This window comes from Zophobas morio, unplaced genomic scaffold (genome assembly GCF_036711695.1).
Source record: "Zophobas morio isolate AGI-343-1 ecotype UQ-CSIRO unplaced genomic scaffold, CSIRO_AGI_Zmor_V1 ptg000014l, whole genome shotgun sequence".
Lineage (NCBI taxonomy): Eukaryota > Metazoa > Arthropoda > Insecta > Coleoptera > Tenebrionidae > Zophobas > Zophobas morio.
This window is the reverse complement of record NW_026972119.1, coordinates 16,114,613-16,136,074: the sequence shown is the minus strand read 5'-3', so window position 1 is coordinate 16,136,074 and position 21,462 is coordinate 16,114,613. Positions and strand designations below refer to the sequence as shown.

Here is a 21,462-nt window from a genome sequence, read left to right as displayed (position 1 = left end):
ATTGAAACAAAATTCAAAAATTGGAAATCCAAAAGCTGAAAAATTTAAAAGGAGAACTCCGACAGTTGCATGTCAAAACAAACAAAAAAAAATTGAAAATTTGCAAATCGGATAATTAAAGTACCTAAAAATTGAATTTTTTTTTTATTATTTATTTAAATGAAAATTAAAGAGCGGAGGATAATATCCTTTAAGCACTCAGTCACGAGCATAATAATTAAATTGAAACTGAAAAAATAAAAGAAAAATCAGAGCACTGAAAATCTAAGATTTGTAAAAATAAAAAAAAATAAAAAACCGAAACTGAAAATTTGGACAATCGAAAAACTACAAAATTTAAAAATTGAAGAAACAAAAAAATGAAAAATTGAAAAATAAATTAAAAACCGACAAACTAAAATCAAAAGTAATAATTAATGAATCGCAAAAGTGGAAAAAGAAAAAACAAGCCAAATCGAAAAATTGAAAAACCCAAAAGTTGTAAAAGCGAAAAATTATGGAATCGTCAAAATTGTAATGTTGAAAAACCGTACCATAGAAAGATGAAAAAATTGAAATACTCTTATTAAGTGTCGAGAAATTGAAAAATAAAAATGGACAAATTAACAATCGAATAAATGGAAAAATTTTAAAACCCAATAACTGAAAATTGTTGAAACTATAAAATCGTAAAATTGAAAAAGTGAAAACATTTTAAAATTACAATTATTATTACATATTTAAAATGAAAACTAGACAAATTGCAATTTAAAAATAAAAAATCTAAAAATTGGAAAAATTAAAATTGAAAAAAAAAATTGGTGAATCAAAAAATTGAAGAGCTCAAAAAATCAAAACGCGTGAAATTGAAAATCAAAAAAATTGAAAATCTAAAAATTGAAACATCCAAAAGTTGTGAAATCCAAAAACTGAAAAATTTAAAATGAAAGTTCCAACAGTTGCATGTCAGTATATTGAAGAAACAAAAAAATGAAATATTGAAAAATTGCAAATCGGAAAATTAAAGTATCTAAAAATTGAAAAAATTGAAACTGAAAAAATAAAAAAACAATCGCAGCATTGACAATCGAAAATTTGTAAATATAAAAAAATATATAAAAACCGAAACGAAAAATTCCAAACTGAAAATTTGGACAATCGAAAATCTGCAAAATCTAAAAATTGAAGAAACAAAAAAATGAAAAATTGAAAAATCACAGATCGAAAAATTAAAAATCGACAAACTTTAAAATCGAAAAATTATGGAATCGTCAAAATGGTAATGTTGAAAAACGGTAACATTGAAACATCAAAAAGTTTAAATTCTCCTATCCAGTGTCAAGAAATTGAAAAATCAAAATGGACAAATTAAAAAACGAAAAATGGAAATGTTTTAAAACTCAATAACTGAAAATCGGTAAAATTGAAAAAATGAAAACATTTTAAAATTACAATTATTATTATTACACATTTGAAATGAAAACTAGAGAAATTGCAACTCAAAAATGAAAAATCTTAAAATTGGAAGAATTGAAATTGAAAAAATAGGGGAATCAAAAATTTGAACAGTTAAAAAATCAAAATTCGTGAAATTCAAAATCAAAAAAATTAAAAATCTAAAAATTGAAACATCCAAAAGTTGTGAAATCCAAAAACTAAACAATTTAAAATGAAAACTCCAACAGTTGCATGTCAATAAATTGAAGAAACAAAAAAAAAGAAAAATTGAAAAATTGCAAATCGGAAAATTAAAGTATCTAAAAAGTGAAAAATTGAAACTGGAAAATTAAAAACAATCGGAGCATTGAAAAATCTCAGATTTGTATAAATAAAGAAAATTAAAAAAACCGAAACGAAAAACTACAAACTGAATACTTGGACAATCGAAAAATTGCGAAATCTAAAAATTGAAGTGTAAACAAAAAAATGAAAAATTGAATAATCGCAAATTGAAAAATTATAAATAATTATAAAATCGAAACATTGGAAAATCGAATAAATTAAAAAACTGCAAAATCTAGAAACCGAAAAATTCAAAATTGAAAAACTGAAAAATTTGAACTTGAAAACTCGGAAATATACAAATCGAAAAACTGAAGAAGCAGAGAAAAATTGAAGAATCGGAAAATTCAAGTCAAAAAATCGGTGGGAGTGTTATCTTCGCCACTGGTTTTTACTTTATAGAGAAAATAAAAACCGCAAATTTCTTTATAATTATTCAAAGTTCACATCTTAAGATTTGTAAAAATAAACAAAATAAAAAACTGAAACGAAAAATTACAAACTGATAATTTGGACAATCGAAAAATTGCAAAATCAAAAAAATGAAAAATTGAAAAATCGAATAACTTAAAAAATTAAACAATAAAAAACCGAAACGAAAATTTGCAAATCGAAAAACTGAAAAATTCAAAATTGTAAACTCGAGGAACTCAAATTGAAAAACTGCAAAACCTAAAAACTGAAATATTCAAAATTTGGAAAATTGAAAAACTGAAAAAATTAAACTTCAAACCTCGAAAAGTTACAAATCGAAAAACTGAAGAAACAAAAAAATGAAAAATTGGGAAATTCAAGTAAAAAAATCTGTGGGAGTGACATCTACGCCACTGGTTTTTAATTTATAGAGGTTATCGGAAGATAAAGATCACATTTTTTTTATAATTGTTCAGAATTCTTTTTCTCTCGCCTTGTGTGTTATCTATAATCTATGATGTCATAACAATTTTTTTATTTATGAAATTACCCCGCTTTCACGAAAAGATGAGAATACGCCCTTCTTTATTTAAAAATGTAAAATCTTCTCGGGGACGGCATATGTATTTTTTTTTGAATTTCAAACCTTCTCGGGGGCGCCAGTTGTTTTTTTTTTTTAGAATGTGAAATCTTGTCGGAAGCGTTAAATATTTTTTTTTTACTGTGATACCTTCTCGGGGGTCCCCACTGTTTTTTAAGAGTATAAGACCTTCTCGGGGGCGCCAAATGTATTCTTTTAAGAATGTGAAATCTTCTCGAGGGACGCCAAATGTCATTTTTTAAGAATGTGAAACCTTCTCGGGGGTCCCAATTGTCGGTTTTAAAATTGTAAAACCTTCTCGGAGGTCCCAATTGTCTTTTTTAAAAATGTAAAACCTTCCCGAGGACGCCAAATGTGTTTTTTAGTATGTGAAACCTTCTCGGAAGCCCCAATTGTCCTTGTTTAAAGAAGTTGAAATAACTTTTAACCAATTTTTTAATTAGATAAAATTACATAATACAATTAATCACTCTCTAATTTCAGTCATCGGATTTTCCCGAAAATGTGTGAATTCGCGCATCTCTATTTAATAATGATTAAATAAGAATTGTAATAATATTATTCAAATTTTATTCGACTGTGGCCTAATTAATCATTTTATTCCTGTGTTATGAGGCGACAAACTCATTCAAATCGTACTAATTTCTGCATGACATTCTTCCGAGATGTAGGTAAACATAAACATTTCAAATTGTTACTATTGCTGAGAGGCCATTTTGCTTATTGATAGTAAACTAAGAGAGTATAGTAATAGAGTCCATCGGGCGAATTGGTACTTTAATATTTTCTCTACGTTTTACGACCTTTAGTCTGGAGCATCACATTATGATTATTGCGATTCGTAGAAAATGTCGTTTAGTTTAGTTTCTCTGTTTCACGCTCACATGTACAGAGTCTCGACAAGCGTTATAATTATTTGTCTTAAATTACGAGTACTTATAAATGCTTTTTTATTTCATTTCAACGACTCACTCCATTTTCCCGAAAATTTGAGAATCCAGTAGCGTAATACTGTGTAGAAAAATGGGCGAGGGAAGTTTGGTCGAAATAATATTCGATCAATTTTTTTACTTTGTGACTTGCACATATGTATCGAAACGTAGAAAGAAATTTTTTTAATCCCTCTTCTGGTTTTGCCAAGTTGAGGGTTAAAAATTTTTCTTTGTAAAATTTGCTCGCCGGTGTGAGCTGTGCGGTCGGCGGAGATTGTTTGTTTTGTGTGATGTCTGTGCATAAATTAGGTCCCTGAATTAAGTGGTGTTGTTCCAGAAAGCTTCCCGCGCTTTGCTGAGGCCGTCTCCAACGTGACGGTAACCGTGGGCAGGGACGCCCTTCTGGCTTGCGTGGTCGACAACCTGCGAACATTCAAGGTAAGTGGGGTCTGAGTTGATGGATTGCTTTGGGAAGGATTATTGGATCTCGGGAACGGCGAGGGACCGCGTCTGAAATCGAGTTTCTTTGTCTGATTCGGGTATGCATGATGTCGGCGGAATCGATTCCATGGATCGTCTGAAAAATAATAACATTAGCGTACAGCCAGCCCATATATAAACAATAAAGGAGCAGGAGCGAAGAAAACAAACTTGAAAATGGAAGTGCGATTCCTCAGAAAGGAGTGAGGAATTGTTCGTGAGTTGAATTTGCTGCGGGCTTTTTCGGGTCTCGACAGACTAGGGACGTGCACAGCTTCTCTGATTCCTAGATACCGGCAGGGCATGTTTTCATTTTACCTATCGTATACCTTTTACATCATCAGTTAGCGCGTGCTCCTCAAGCGCTATACGGCGACCCGTCTCATTCGATTTGTCCGAACGGCTCCACTCCTAAATCGTGGACACCACGAGTGCCGGCTTCTAGGGAGGCGAGGGGCATTAAATTATTCACCGATTTTTTGCATATTTAATGCGACTTCTTGCAAAAACTGGCCTAGCCAAGTCGAGAATGCATTAGAACGGAAAGTTTTTTATAAGGTCCTCATGAAATATGTGTTCGGCCTGCAGAGTATTTAACCACCTCAAACCAACATGAAGTATTCTCATAGTTCTAACTTGATACGTTCTAATTAGACAACTATAATGAACACTTGTATTTATTATGTATCTTGCAAATTTACACCACACGGAAATCCATTTCTGTCCCTAAACATAATTTACTTGTGTCTATATGACATGTGTGGCAGTTTTGTTTAGACATTCCCCATGGTTTTCTTGTTTGCCGGTGTTATGTCGTTGTGTTCGAGCCGACGTTTTGGCTTTTCGACCATTTTCCTCGTCGAATTTTCGGGTCACCATCCTGACCTTTAACTTCTATTAGCATTGGACGTACTTACCGTTAAATCCGGGTCTGGCTTCACTTATTCGTATATGCTGCTCTTAGCTTACCTTGGCTGTTTCCGTTTCCAGCCGGCTAATTCTGGCGGCTGGTCGCCTTTGACAGTGGGGTGATTTCTGTAATTTTCGCTGGGGGTGTTATAATGTGATTGTGTTTTGTCAGGGTGTCGTTTAGGAATCACGATGGGGATAAGGAATTAAGAGCATTCTGATAGCAGACCTATTGTTTTACTTCCATATTCTGTTAACAAGAAATCACTCTTTGAGTTGAGATGTGAGGTATTAGTGAGAAAGCGTAAAGTACTACACCACTGGAAATACAAAAAAAAACTACCGAAAGAGCAAAAAATGTTTAAAGAATTGTCTTTGGTAGAATTTTTGTCAATTTGAAAGTTTGAATTGAAAAAGCAACGGTCAAAGACAAACTTTCAAATATCCATGGCTGTTTTTTATCGTGCTTTTTATTGCTCTCTCGGTACCAAACCCGTTTAAAAACATAATTCCTTTATTTCATTTGAGACTTGATGCACCCAGGATATGCAGAATTGACTTATTTTTCAAAAAAGATACGATTGGGTATATTTTCCAGCCGAGGTTTGTAGGTTCAAGGACTTTGTGCAAAAACTTAAAAGTCCAACTTTTGACGTTTTTCCATATGTTTGACAGCTTAAGAAATAATAATTCCAAAGATATATATTTTATTAAATCTGTAAAAGGCATTTTAATATGGCACTTTAAGCACCAAGAACTATAGATAGCCCATTTCTTAGCTCTCAATATGTACTTTTATAATTTTCAGTCGCCTAACATAAAACTTATGACTTATCTAAAAAATACAACTAGGGTTTAATACCTCATCAGATTTTTATTGCATTAATTTGGAGTTCCATATGGTCGTTTATTCTACCTATAGTACTTAATTATTTGGAAGAAGTACTTAATTATATGGTATATAAAAAATAATATAGGCCCAATAATAGACCCCTGTGGTAATGGACATAAAAAACAAAATATTAGTTACCTACTCACTGTAATAAGTTATAAGATTTGATGAGAAATATATATAAATTTTCAAAGGGAGCCATATTTAACTCAACGGAGAACCGCATACTAAAGATATTAGAAATCACAAATATTGCAGAAATTCAATTAATTCCAGATATGCTAAAGATTCCAGAGACTCTCACTAATCTGAGGACTTTAAGGAGCTTGAAGGTTAAAATTCTGAAGATTTTTCAACGATTCAAAGATTTCCTAAATTCTTTAACTTTTGAGATTTTACAGATTTTAGAGGTTCTAGAAATTCCAGAAATTCTAGGTATACTATAGACCTCAAGGATTTCAGAAATCATAACTACTGCAGAAAGTCAATACATTCCATGGATGGGAAAGATTGCAACGATTCTCACGATCCTAATGAAGTAATGACATTGAAGTGTTAAAAGTTTCTGAATTTCTGAAAATTATTGTTCCAACGATTCAAGATTTTCAAAATCCTTGTCTCTTTTGAGTTTTGAGAACCTAAAGATCCTAGAAACTCTAGAAACTCCAAAAATCGTAGATATGCTATAGTAAATAGTTAAAGATCCTAGAAATCAGGAAAAGTGCAGAAATTCGATAAATTTCAGGGATGAGAAAAAATCCAGGGATTCTCGGCATTCTAAAGATTCTTCTATGATTCAAATATTTCGAAAATTCCTAGAGATACTATAGACCTTGAGGATCACAGAAATCAAAAATTATGCAAAATGCATTCTAGAGACCTCGACGAACTTGAAATATCTGAAATTCTGAATATTAGTCCAATGATTCAAAGATTTCCAAGCACTTTCAATTTTTGAGATTTTACAGAATTTAGAGAATGTAAAATTTCCAGAAATCGTGAATATTGTAAAAATTCAATAAATTCCAGGGATGCGAAAAATTATAAAGATCTCACGACTCTGAAAACCTTGAAGAGCTAGAAAATCCTGAAATTCTGAAAATTCTTCCAAAAATTTTCCAAGATCCCTGTAATATTTGAGCATTTAGAGATCCTAGAAATCATAGATGGTATACTATAGGCCTTAAGGATCTTAAAAACATAAATAGTGCAGAAAGTCAATAAATTCCGCGGGTGCGAAAAAATTCCAGAGATTCTCACTATTCTGAAGATCTTCGAAATCTTGAAATTTTGAATATTCTTATATGATTCAAATATTTCCAAAATTTCTAGGAATTCTATAGACTGAAAGCATCCTAGAAATCATAAATTCTGCAGAAATTAAATTAATTTTCGGGATGTAAAACATTTCAGCGGCTCTTATCATTCTAAAGACCTCGAAGAGCTTGAAGGTAATCAAATTCTGAAGATTTTCCAATGATTCAAAAATTTCCAATGTCCTTTAACTTTTGGTTAGAAATTCGAGAAATGCTAGACTTCCAGAGAGCATAAAAAGTGCAGAAATGTAATACATTCCAGGGATGTGAAATGTTCCGGGAATTGTTACGATTTTGACGAGCTTAGGAATCTTGAAATTCTGAAAAATTTTCTAACGGTTTACAAATTTCTCAAATCCTTGCAATTTTTGAGATTTTAGAGATACTAGAAATCCTAGATATTTCAAAAATCGTATATATACTATAGACCTTAAGGCTCCTTAGAAATCATATATACTACAGCAATCCATTAAATTCCAGGAATGCGAAAAAATCCAGAGATTCTCATCATTCTGAAAATCTTGGAGATTCTGAAATTCTGAGAATAGTCTTCCATGATTCAAAGATTTCCAGAATTTCTAGAGATACTATAGAAATCGCAAATTCTACAGAAATTCAAGAAATTTCCGAGATGCAAAAGATTCCAGAGGTTCTCATCATTCTAAAAACCCCGAAGAGCGTGAAGATCATCAAATTCTGAAGATTTTTCAAATGATTCAACTATTTCCGAAATTCTTTAACTTTTGGAATTAGAAATTCGAGAAAGGCTAGATCTGCTACAGATTTTGAGGATTCTAGAAATCCTAAACACCGCAGAAATTCAATACATTGCAGGAATGCGAAAAATCCCAGCAATTCTCCCGATTTTGATGAGCTTAAAAATCTTGAAATTTTGAAAATTGTTCCAGCAGTTCAAGATCTCCAAAATCCCTGTATTTTTTGAGTTTTTGTAGATCCTAGAAATCCTACAAATCATAGATATTGCAGAAATCCTAGCTATATTGTAGAATTTAAAGATCCTAGAAATCATAAATACTGCTGAAATTAAATAAATGGCAGGGATGCGAACAATTATGGGTGATTTTCACCATGCTGAAGATCTTGAAATTCCTGAAATTCTAAAAATTCGTTCATGTTTTAAAGAATCCCAGAATTCGTGTAACTTTTGCAGATTTTAGAGGTCCTAGGAATTATAGATACTCCACAAATCCTACATATATAATTCTGCAGGAAATCAATAAAGTTCCGGGATATGAAAAATTCCCTCCAAAGACATCGAAGAGCTGGAAATTCTGAAATTCTGAAGATTCTTCCAATGATTCAAAGATTTCCAAAATCTTTTAACTTTGGGATATTTTAAAGACCCCAGAGATTCTAGAAATGCTAGATATCTGTGTACCCTGTGGATTCCAAAAATCATAAGTACTGCGAAAATTCAATACATTCCTGCGATACGAAATAAGTATTTCAAGAATTCTTACGATTTTGGATTGCTTAAATGTCCAGAAATTTTAAAAATTCTTCCACCGGTTCAAAGATTTTCAAAATCTTTGTATTTTTGGGATTTTAGAGATTCTCATTATTCTAAACGCCTCGAAGAACTTAAGGATCCTGAAATTCTGAAAATTATTCCAATGAATCAAAGATTTCCAAGGTTCTTTACTTTTTGAGATCTTACAGAATTACAAGATCCTATAATTTCCAGAAATCGCGAATATCGCAAAAATTCAATAAATTCCAGGGATGAGAAAGACTACAAGGATTCTCAACATTCTAAAAAATGAAGAACCTAAAATCTGAAGATTCTTCCATGATTCAAGGATTTCGAAAATTCCTAGAGATATTATAGACGTTAGGTAATGATCTCAGAAATGAAAAATTCTGAAAAATTCTATCATTCTGAAGACCTCGACGAGCTTGAAAATTCTGAAATTCCGAAGATTATTCCAATGAATCAAAGATTTCCAAGCTCCTTTACTTTTTGAGATTTTACAGAATTATGAGATGCTTAAATTTCTGGAAGTCGTGAATATCGCAAAAATTCAATAATTTCCAGGTATGCGAAATATTACAAGGATTCTCACGATTTTGGAGACCTTGAAGAGCTAAAAAATCCTGAATTTCTGAAAATTCTTTCAAATATTTCCAAATTCTCTATAACTTTTGAAATTTTAGAGATCCTGGAAATCTTAGATAATATACTATAGACATTAAGGATCTTAAAAACATAAATACTGCAGAAATTCAATAAATTCGGGGAATGCGGAAAATTTCAGAGACTCTTACCTTTTGAAGATCTTGTATATGCTGAAATTGGGAATATTCTTACCTCGAAGAGCTTGAAGATCATCAAATTCTGAAGATTTTCCAACGAGTCAAAAATTTCCAAAATCCTTTTGGGATTTTACACATTTTAGAGGTCCTAGAAATTCGAGAAATGCTAGATTTGCTACAGATTTTAAGAAATCATAAGTGCTGCAGAAATTTAATACATTCCAGAATGAGTTGAAGAGCTTAAATATCCTGAAATTCCAAAAAGTTTTTAAAACGGTTCGCAGGTTTCTCATCTTGTAATTTCTTAAATTTTACAGATAAATAAATCGTAGATATACTGTAGAACTTAAGGCTCCTTAGAAATCATAAATACTGCAGAAGACCATTGAATTCCTTGGAGATTTTGAAATTCTGAGAATATTCTTTCCTGATTCAAAGATTTAGAAAATTTCAAGAGGTGCTATAGAAATCGTAAATTCTGCAGAAATTCAAGAAATTTCCGGAATGGAAAAGATTACAAAGGTCCTTATCATTTTAAAGACACCGAAGAGCTTTAAGATCCTGAAATTCTGAACATTTTTCAAATTATTCAAAAATTTACAAAATTCTTTAACTTTTGAAATTTTAGAGATTTTAGGGATCTTAGAATTTCCAGAAATCCTAGATATGTTAAAGACCTTAATGATCCCAAAAGTTATAAATCCTGCAGAAATTGAACAAATTTTTGGGATGTAAAAGATTCCAGAGGCTTTCATAATTCTAAGAAGATGCTAAGAAGATTCTTAGAATTTTAAGTATTCCAAAAATCAAGAATACTGCAAAAATTCAATACATTCCAGGAATGCGAAAAATCCCAGAATTTTCACCATCTCGAAGAGCTTAAAAATCTTGAATTTCGGAAAATTGTTCCGATTATTCAAGATTTCCAAAATCCCTGTATCTTTTGAATTTTTGGACATCCTGGAGATCCTAGAAATCATAGATATTGCAGAAATCCTAGCTATACTATGAATCTTAAAGATTCTAAAAATCATCAATACTGTTGAAAATCAATAGATTCCAGGGATGCAAAAAATTCAAAGTAATTTTCACCAGATCTTGAAATTCCTGAAATTCTAAAGATTCTTGCATGATTTAAATGATACCAGAATTCGTGTAACTTTTGAGATTTTCTAGATTTTAGAGGTCTTAGGAATCCTAGATACTCCACAAATCCTAGAGATAAAATTGTGCAGGAAATCAATAAATCTCCGGGATGTGAAAAATTCCATAGATTGTTATCGTTTGAAAGACCTCGAAGAGCCTGAAGATCATGAAATTTTGAAGATTCTTCCAATGATTCAAAGATTACTAATATATTTTAACTTTTGCGGTATTACAAATTTTAGAGATTCCAGAGATTCCAGAAATGCTAGATATCCGTGTACATAGACCCTAGGGATTCCAGAAGTCATAAGTTCTGCAAAAATTCAATACATTTCTGGGATGCGAAATATTCCAAGAATTCTCACGATTCTTGATTGCTTAAAAGTCCAGAAATTGTAAAAATTCTGCCAACGATTCAAAGATTTTCAAAATCTTTGTAATTTTGGGATTTTGGGGATCGTAGAAATCCTAGATGTTCCAGAAATCGTAGATGTAATAGATCCTGAAGTTTGTAAAGGTTCTCATTATTCTAAAAGCCTCGAAGAGCTTAAGGATCCTGAAATTCTGAAGATTTTTCGAATAATTCAGTTTTACAAAATCTTTAAATTTTTGGGATTATATAGATTTTAGAGGTCCTAGATATTCCAGAAATTCTAGATCTACTCTAAACATTCCAAAGATCTCTAATACGGCAATAAATCATAACATCTGCATTCCAGGGATGCGAAAAGTTCTATGAATTTTCACGATTTTGAAAAGCTTTAAAGTTCTGAATTTCTAAAAATTTTTCCAACTATTCAAAGATTTACAAAATTCCTGCAACTACTAAGATTTTAGAAATCCTACAAATCCTAGATATTCCAGAAATCCTAGCTACACTGTAGACCGTAGGGATCCTAAAAATCACAGATATTCTAGTAATTCAATAAACTCCGGGGATACGAGAGCTTATAGAAATCCTCGCCATTTTAAAGACCTTGAAGGTCCTGAAATTCTGAAAATTCTTCTATGATTGAAAGATTTCCAAAATTCCTGTAAATTTTCAGATTTTAAAGATTCTAGAGATCCTAGGAATCCTAGATATTTCACAAATACTGTAGAGACTATTCTATAGATTGCTAAGGTTACTAGAAATGATAAATTTGGAAGAAACTCAATAAATTCACGATATGTGAGAGATTCCAGAGATTCATCGTTCTAAAAACATCGAAGAGCTTGAAAATTCTGAAATTCTGAAGATTCTTCCAATGATTCAAAGATTTCCAAAATCTTTTACCTTTTGGGATGTTACAAATTTTAGAAATTCCAAAAATTTCAGAAATGTTAGATACCTGTGTATGTACTATAGACCCTAAGGATTCCAGAAATCATAAATTCTGTAGAAATTCTATAATTAAAATTAAAATTCCAGGGATGCGAGATATTCCAAGAATTTTCACGATTCTGAAGAACTAGAAAATCCTGAAATTCTGAAAATTCTTCAACGATTCAAAAATTTCCAAAATCCATAAAAGTTTTACGATTTTAGAAATCCTAGATATACTATAGACCTTAAAAATTCTAGAAATCATAAGTACTGCAGAACCCCAGGGATGTGAAAAATTCCAAAAGTTGTCATTCTGAAGATTTTGGAGATCCTGAAATTTTAAAGATTCTTTCATAATTCAAAGTTTTCTAAAATTCATATGAGATACTATTGACCTTAAGCATCCTAGAAATCATAAATTTTGCAGAAATGAAATAAATATCCGGGATGTAAAAGATTCCAGAGTTTTTTATCATTTTAAAGGACTATAAGAGATTAAAGATACTAAAATTCTGAAGGTTCTTCCAATAATTCAAATATTTTCAAAATCCTTTAAATTTTGGTATTTTACATAATTTTAATATCCCACAAATTCCAGAAATTGTCGCTTTACCATAGAACTTAAGAATTTATAAATAATCAATCATAAATAGTGCAGAAATTTTGCATATTTTAGATATCCTAGGGATTCCAGAAATCCTAGATACACTGTAGATCTTAATCATACAAAAATCGTAAATTCTGCAGAAATTCTATAAATTTTCGGGATACAAAAGATTCCAGAAGTTGTCATCATTCATTCTAAAGATTTCGAAGAGCTTGAAGATCATGAAATTTGTAAATTCTTCCAATGATTCAAAGATTTCCAAAATCCTTTAACTTTTGGAATATTACAGATTTTAAAGATCCTAGAAATTCCAGAAATTCTAAATATACTAGAGACCTTAGGATCTCTCACAATTGTGAAGAGCTTAAAAGTCCTAAAATTCCGAAAATTCTTCCAACGATTCCAAGATTTTCAAAATCGTTGTAATTTTCGGATTTTGGATAGACTTTAAAGATCCTATAAACCTGCAGAAATTCAATAAATTCCGGATATGTGAGAATTTCTAGAGACTCAGAGCTTGGAGATTCTGAAATTCTGAAGATCCGTTAGACGGTTCAAATAGTTCAAAATCCCTGAACCTGAACCCTGATTCAAACGATTTTGAGGACCTTGAAGATCCTCAAATTCTGAAGATCCTTTCAACAATTTGTATTTTTTACAACTAAATAGTCACGTTATGAACTTGTAACTACCCCAACAGTTTTTCTGAATTCATTCAAATCCAAAACATTTAGGTATATAATACTGATCCAGGATTCAGATGGGGTGAATATTGTAATTATTTTTCTGAGAAAACTTCAAAAAACACATTTTCTAGCTAATAAGTTTCCCCTAAATTATCTGCGTAACGTAGATTATGTCTAAATTCAGTGCTTTCTCGATTGTTCTCTTTTAGACTGGAGACATTCATCTTTATTAAGGAGATTATTTAAATTTGTATTTTCAAGAAACAAAGGGATAGAAAACGTCAAGAAAACCTTAAAATTTTGGTTTAAGTTACATCCTCCTTCACCCACTTAGTTGTTCAATTTTTCACCAAGTCAGGTATTCTACAAGGATGCGATTTCGCTCCTTTGTTATTTTTAACACTTATCAACGACATTTTAGACTTCAAATCAGCTAGAAAATCGTTGTTTTTTAAATATTTCTCGTCACAAGTCTCTTTCAAGGCTGTCTTAAAGTACAAAACGATTGAAATACTGTTCCCCTCTGATGTTCCCAAGAATCGCTTCACACTCAATAAAAGTAAATGTCAAATTGTCTCCTTCAGCTGTAAGCAATCGATCATCGAATTTCCTTAAACTTGTGATAACACTAGTTTAAACGTGCGGTAAGTATTAAGATCATGGAACAAATTTCGCTCACATATCATGGTTCTGGATAATACTTTTCACTTCGTTTTATAAATCGTTGTAAAAATGTCTAAATAGTGCAACAGAGGGCGATCTTTATGTTCCACTGCTTGGCTGTTGTTATTCAGGTAACATCCAGGTCATCTACATTCTTCCACAAAATTGTTTAGTAAGAATTATTATTCTCATTGTTTGTGAAACTTACGATATATGAGAATACTTCAGACGCAAATTTAATTTTTGAATAATGATGTTCAGACGCCAGGACCTTTCCTGAAAATGTAATAACACACACGAGTAAATGTTGTAATGTTACTTGTTTCTCTTTAAAAATGTAACTACAATGCAGAAAAAACACTATTATTAAATTTCTCGTAGAGCCCGCATGAAAGCACTCGAATGAAATATCTCCTGGAATACCATTATAAAGTATCATTGTTACAGTCGGCGCTTCCACATTAGGATGTAGTAATGCATACTGTCACGACGTAGCTGCATTTCAGTTTACTCTTGATACGTCGCATTTTCTTTGTCCACAGTTGCGTCATTCCTGCAATTATTGAACGCGAGTAGTTTGTAAATGGAGTTTGTACGATAGGTTAGAGTAAAAAACCGACGTTCATTAACGACGAACTGAGAAATAAGTGTATGTTGGTTTAAATATGAATAATAACCACCTCTACAACCCAGGTCTTAAGTGATATTAGGGTCCAATCGCGCACATAGGTACCTTCCCACCGCCCTAAAATTAATAAGACGACACAATCCGAATCGAAGCCCTCCTAATCCACGATATCCGCCACTATCGCTTGAAGAATTAATGGAAAGCTTACCGTTGCCCACTCGCCGGTTTTGCAAGCAACAACCATTGTGCCTTTAGACCCTCCAGATTATCCCACAAAACAACGATTACTGCAGAAATTTTCAGACCGGAACCCCGGCTCGAGTGGTCATTGTTACGAGCAACCTGAAAAAGATGCGTGGAAACATTCGTTTTCTCTGAATGCGTTTCTTTAAAATCTTAGGCGATTTGTTCGGAAACAATTTGTATTCGTTGTATCAGCGGGGGCCGGTCCGGTGGCTCAGTCAAACGGGCTTGTAATATTAATCAAACGCGAGCCTGACAGTTCCACTTTGCAGATTTTGAATTTATTTCGGTAATTCCAATAAAACACAGAGATAGGTGAGTTACAAGCCCATTTATTATTTTAAATTAAATTAAATGAAGTTAACAGCGGAAACGATGATTAAAACGAATTTACATCAAAAATAAATTAAATTAGAAACTGAGTCGTGGCATCGCGCACCAAACCGCCCTCAGCCTAAGCAGAAGAGACAACGTTCGGGAGACAACGGCGTTCGATTAGACATAATTCGGTAATTAACTCGCACTCAAAGATTAATTTGTCGCATAAGTATAGATTTTAACTTGGCTAGAAACTTTAACGTTTCACTGGAATTTGTGGAAATTAATTGAAAATCAGGACTGCACGCTCAACTGAGCGACATAATTGTCAATCAATAATAATAATAATAATAATCAAAGAGTCATAATTTACACATATTTAAAAAATTATTTTTGAATAGGCTAAAAAGTAAGAAAAAAATATCAAAATATAAAATAAAATTCTACTTGACACAAAAATAAGTTTCCAGTAGCATGTTTTAGACTTTTTCCTTGATTATTAAAAACTTGATACAAATTTGATGCGTATATTTTAAAGACAATTTCATTTGCTATGGAAAACAGAACGGGATTATTTTAAGCCTGTTATTTTTACGGAAGGATTAATTACTGACAAAGGACATGAAAGGTGAGAATTGTTGACACGAATCTATCCTTAAAATTTTCAGGATGTGCGATGTCTCTGCCAGAAACAGGAAACAACAGGTGGGCCATCTAGTGTGTAAACCACTACATGCATAAGCTAGAAACTATAACTTAAAATAATTTGGCCCTAAAGGATTAACACAGTTCTTTGAAAAATTTGAAATTTTAGCATTGGAAGTCATGAATGAGGACAAAAAAAAATGAAGATTGACAGAAGTAATAACCCATTAAGGAATGTTCATAATTAATGAATAACGAATAATTTAAGCTCACTCACCTTTCGTACCAAACTACGTTAAGTACACACCACGAACTTAATCGAGCTGTACATTAGCGATATTTTCTTTGGCCTGAAAATCTACAGATGAACACTTTCGCTCAAACCACTTAACGTTTTTCGACTAATCCTTAACCGATTTTTTTCAGAAACTCGAGGTTCACTGCACTTCTAATGATTGAGAGTAGACGACTTTCCTTATAAAGTTTTATGTAGCATATACATAATCTTATTTTGTGCCTTTGTGTGAGTAAAGCACGGAACTAAGAGAGAAAAGAATAAATGATAAAATTTTGCGAATAATTTGCAAGTTATCGTAAAATAAAAGAGCAATAAAAAACATGATCAAAGACAGGCATGTATTTTTGAAGACTTTCCATTTCTGAAGTATGATTCCAGACACTTTTTTTGTTCAGTCGAAAGCATTTTAAAGTCAAACTTTCAAGTTCAGCGTACTCTGACAAGTTGAAAGTTGCATCCAAGACAAATTTCTCTCCCGCTGTTACATTTGTTAATATTTAGCAGATCGCGTAATATTCTAATAGGATCCATTAATTGACTTACTACGCTCCTGGTCATCTGTATCGATTTTGTGAAATTTATCTAACCATGTACTATATACCTATTCTTGTGGTTTATGAATTCACCTTTATTTTGTTCATAAGAATTTGATTTCCGAAGTTTTCCAGTTTTGGCCCCCTCCTATATTTAATAATAATAAAATAAAAACAACTACTCACCCAAAATCATATTCGGACCGTTTTACTCTATTTTACTCATAATTTAATTATTTAATCAATCAGTATTTTCCACTGTTTTGATGAGACCACATCAATTAAATTATATTTGATCTACCGCCGCTGTGCTTAACAGTCGAATTCTTTCTAAATATAAACGTACACTGTCCAAGTTAAGGATGTACTTAGAATACATTTTTTCTCGTTGGTTGCTTTAAATATATTTCATATACATAGTCCGAATCGTGCCTCCTTGGAATTTGCATTTATCACAAGAAAGACATCGCAAAACAGAATTTAATAATTTTTCGAAGAAGTTGCATTTGCTCAACTGTAGGATGAGTTCTCTCTAAATAAACTTGGACCATTTTTTTTCAAATTTTTTGCCAAATAACACCAAATAGTAACAACAATTTTTTGATATGTCCTCACAACAATATCGTCACATACTTTAAAATCATTGTTTGAACATTAAAGAATAATGGTAGGTACCTGGGAAGTACAATTCAACCTACCCAGCTTTTTCAAAAAATGTAATAATTTGACTTTACATATTTGGCAATAATAATCGGTCCAGAAATCATAAATACTGCAGAAATTATACACCTAATTAAAATTAAAATTCCAGGAATGCGAGAGATTCCAAGGATTTTCACATGTTTGAAGAGCCAGAAAATCGTGAAATTCGGAAAATTCTTCAACGATTTCCAAAATCCATGTAACTTTTGACATTTTAGAGATCCTAGAAATCCTATATATACTCGAGACCATAAGAATCCTAGAAATACTGCAGAACCTCAATAAATTCCAGGGATGCGAAAAATTTCTTCTCATCATTCTGAAGAAAAAAATTCTTTTATGATTCAAAATTTTCCAAAATTTATTTGAGATATTATGGACTTTGAACATCTTAGATATCATAAATTCTGTAGAAATTCAATAAATATCCAGCATGTAAAAGATTCCAGAGTTTCTTTCTGAAGTTTCTTTCAATGATGCGAATATTTTCAAAAGCATTTAACTTTTGAAATTTGACAGATTTTAGATATCCTAGAAATTCCAGAAATTCTAGATATGTATATGTAAGTACTATAAATCTTAATGATTCTAGAAATCGTAAATTCTGCAGAGATTCTATAAATTTTCGGGATATAAAAGATTTCAAAGGCTCTCATCATTCTAAAGATTACGAAAAACTTGAAGACCATGAAATTCTGTAGATTCTTCCAATGATTCAATGATTTCCGAAATTCTTTAACTTTTGGGATTTTACAGACTTAAAGATCATAGAAATTCCAGAAATTCTAAATATTATATATTATATAATATTCAACGAATTCTCATTATTGTGAAGAGCTTAAAAGTCCTAAAATTGTGAAAATTCTTCCAAAAATTCAAAAATTTCCAAAATCCTTGCAACTTTTAAGATTTTTGAGATTCTGGAAATCCTAGATATTCCAAAAATCGTAGATATACTATAGGCCTTAATGGTCTTAGAAATTATAAATTCTGCAGAAATTCAATAAATTCTTGGGATGCGAAAAATTCTAGAAATTCCCAACGTTTTAAAGAACGGGATCCTGAAATCCTGACGTTTCTTTCATGATTCAAAAATTTCCAAAATTACAAGATGGACTATAGACCTTAAGCATCCTATAAATCATAATTTCTGCAGAACTTCAATAAATTTCCGGATATGTAAAAATTCCTGAGTTTCTTATCATAGAATTCGAAGAAAAAATTTTCAAATTTTTCATAGGTATGTTATAGATTCTAGAAATTTCAGAAATCCTAGATATATTCTACATTTTAATGATCCTAGAAATCAGAAATTCTACATAAATTCAATAAATGTTCACCATATAAAAGATTCCAGAGGTTCTCATAATTCTAAAGACTTCGAAGAACTTCAAGATCATGAAATTCTGTAGATTCTTCCAATGATTCAAGAATTTCCAAAATCTTTAACTTCTGGAAGATTTTAAAGATCCTAAAAATTCCAGAAATATTAGATATACTATAGCATTAGGGATTCCACAAATTATAAATACTGCAGAAATTCAATACATTCCAAGGAAATGAAATATTCAAGGCAGTTTCAGAATTTTGAAGAGCTTAAAAGAGATTTCAGAAATCCTAGATATTCCAAAAGTCGTAGATATTTATACTATAGGCCTTAAGGGTCTTAGAGATCATAAATACTACAGAAATTCAATAAATTCCAAGGATGACAGAAATTCCACATTCTCAACATTTTAAAGAAGGGGATCCTGTAATTTTGAAAATTCTTTCATGATTCAAAATTTTCCAAAATTCATTGGTGATACTTTTAACATCCTAGATATCACAAATCCTGCAGAAATTCAATAAATATCCGGGATGTAAAAGATTTTAGAGTTTCTTATTATTTTAAAGGACTCTAAGGGATTGAAGATACTGCAATTCTGAAGGTCCTTCCAATGATTCAAATATTTACCAAAATCCTTTAACTTTTGAAATTTTACAGATTTTAGTTACCCTAGAAATTCCAGATGATCCTAGAAATCGTAAATTCTGCAGAGATTTTATTTTCGGGATATAAAATATTCCAAAGGTCCCCATCATTCTAAAGATTTCGAAAAGCTTGAAGAACATGAAATTCTGTACATTCTTCCAATGATTCAAGGATTTCTAAAATCTTTTAACTCTTGGGATTTTACAGATTTCAAAGATCCTAGAAATTACTCAAATTCTAAATATACTATAGACCTTAGGGATTCCAGAAATTATAAATACTGGAGAAATTCAACACATTCCAAAAATGCGAAACATTCCAGGAATTCTCACAACTGTGAAGAGCTTAAATGTTCTAAAATTCTGCCAAGGATTTAAAAATTTCCAAAATCCTTGAAACTTTTTAGATTTTAGAGTCTAGAAATCCTAAATATTCCAAAAGTCGTAGATATACTATAGGCCTTAATAGTCTTAGAAATCATAAATACTGCAGAAATTCAATAAAATTCTGGGAATACAAAAAATTGCAGAAATTCTCAACATTTTGAAGAAGGGGATCCTGAAATTCTGAAGAATCTTTCATGATTCAAAATTTCCAAAATTGCTAGAGGAAGTATAGATTTTAAATATGTTAGAAATCATAATTTCTGCAGAATTTTAATAAATTTCCGAGATGTAAAAGATTCCAGAGGTTCTTATGATTCTAAAGATCTCGAAGAGCTTCAAGATCCTGAAATTCTGATAATTTTCAAAATTCTTTAACTTTTCAAATTTTACAGATTTCAGAATTTCGAGAAATTTCAGAAATCCTTGATATAATCTAGATCTTAATTGTCATAGAAATAGGAAATTCTACATACATTCAATAAATTTTCACGATGTAAAAGATTCCAGAAGTTCTCATAATTCTAAAGATTTCGAAGAACTTGAAGATCATGAAATTCTGTAGATTCTTCTAATGATTCAAGAATTTCCAAAATCTTTAAGTTTTGGAAGATTTTAAAGATCCTAGAAATTCCGGAAATTCACAATATACTGTCCACCTTGGAGATTGCAGAAATTCTCACAATTGTGAAGAGTTTAAAAGTCTAAAATTCTGAAAATTCTTCCAACTATTCAAAAATTTCCAAAATCTTTGCAACTTTTAAGATTTTAGAAATTCTAGTAATCCTAGATATTCCAAAAGACGTAGATATACTATAGGTCTTAAGGGTCTGAGAAATCATAAATTCTGCAGAAATTCAATAAATTCCGGGGATGGGAAAAACTCCAGAAATTCTCAACATTTTGAAGAAGATCCTGCGAGTTTTTCGTGATTCAAAAATTTTCAAAATTCTTAGAGGGAATATAGATCTTAAGCATCCTAGAAATCATAAGTGCTGCAGAACCTCAATAAATTCCAGGGATGAAAAATTCTCATCATTCTAAAGGTCTTGGAGATTCTGAAATTCTAAAGATTCTTTCATGATTCAAAACTTTCCAAAACTCATTTGAGGTACTATAGACCTTAAACATCCTAGACATCATAAATTCTGCAGAAATTCAATAAATATCCGTGATGTAAAATATTCCAGAGTTTCTTATCATTTTAAAGGACTCTAAGAGATTGAAGATACTAAAATTCTGAAGGTTCTTCAATTGATCCAAATATTTTCCAAATTCCTTTGACTTTTGAAAGTTTACAGATTTTAGGTATCCTAGAAATTCCAGAAATCCTAGATATACTATAGGTCTTAATGATCCTAGAAATCGTAAATTCTGCAGAAGTTCTATCAATTTTCGGAATATAAAAGATTCCAAAGGTTTTCATCATTCTAAAAATTTCGAAGAGCTTATTGAAGATCATGAAATTCTAAATATACTGTAGACCTTAGGGATTCCAGAAATCATAAATACTGCAGAAATTCAATAAACTCTGAGGATGTGAAAAAATCCAAAAATTCTCAACATTGTGAAATTCTGAAGATCAAAAATTATGATTCAAAAATTTCCAAAATTCCTAGAGGGGTATTTTAAGTATCCTAGTATCATAATTTCTGCAGAACTTTATTAAATTTTCGGGATGTAAAAGATTCCACAGTTCCTCATGATTCTAAAGTCCTCGAAGAGCTTCAAGATACTGAAATTCTGAAGA

The 21,462-nt window shown here is 31.2% G+C and overlaps 1 protein-coding gene across 3 annotated transcripts in view; it reads left to right on the top strand.

Annotated features, from left to right (window-relative positions):
• Window positions 1–21,462, top strand: part of LOC135128579 (neurotrimin-like) — a 190,917-nt gene that overhangs the window by 107,617 nt on the left and 61,838 nt on the right. For all 3 annotated transcript variants that reach the window (XM_064055470.1, XM_064055469.1, XM_064055472.1), the window contains exon 3: window positions 4,046–4,146. In XM_064055470.1, the coding sequence (XP_063911540.1) occupies window positions 4,046–4,146 (101 nt within the window). The remainder of the gene's footprint in view (window positions 1–4,045; window positions 4,147–21,462) is intronic.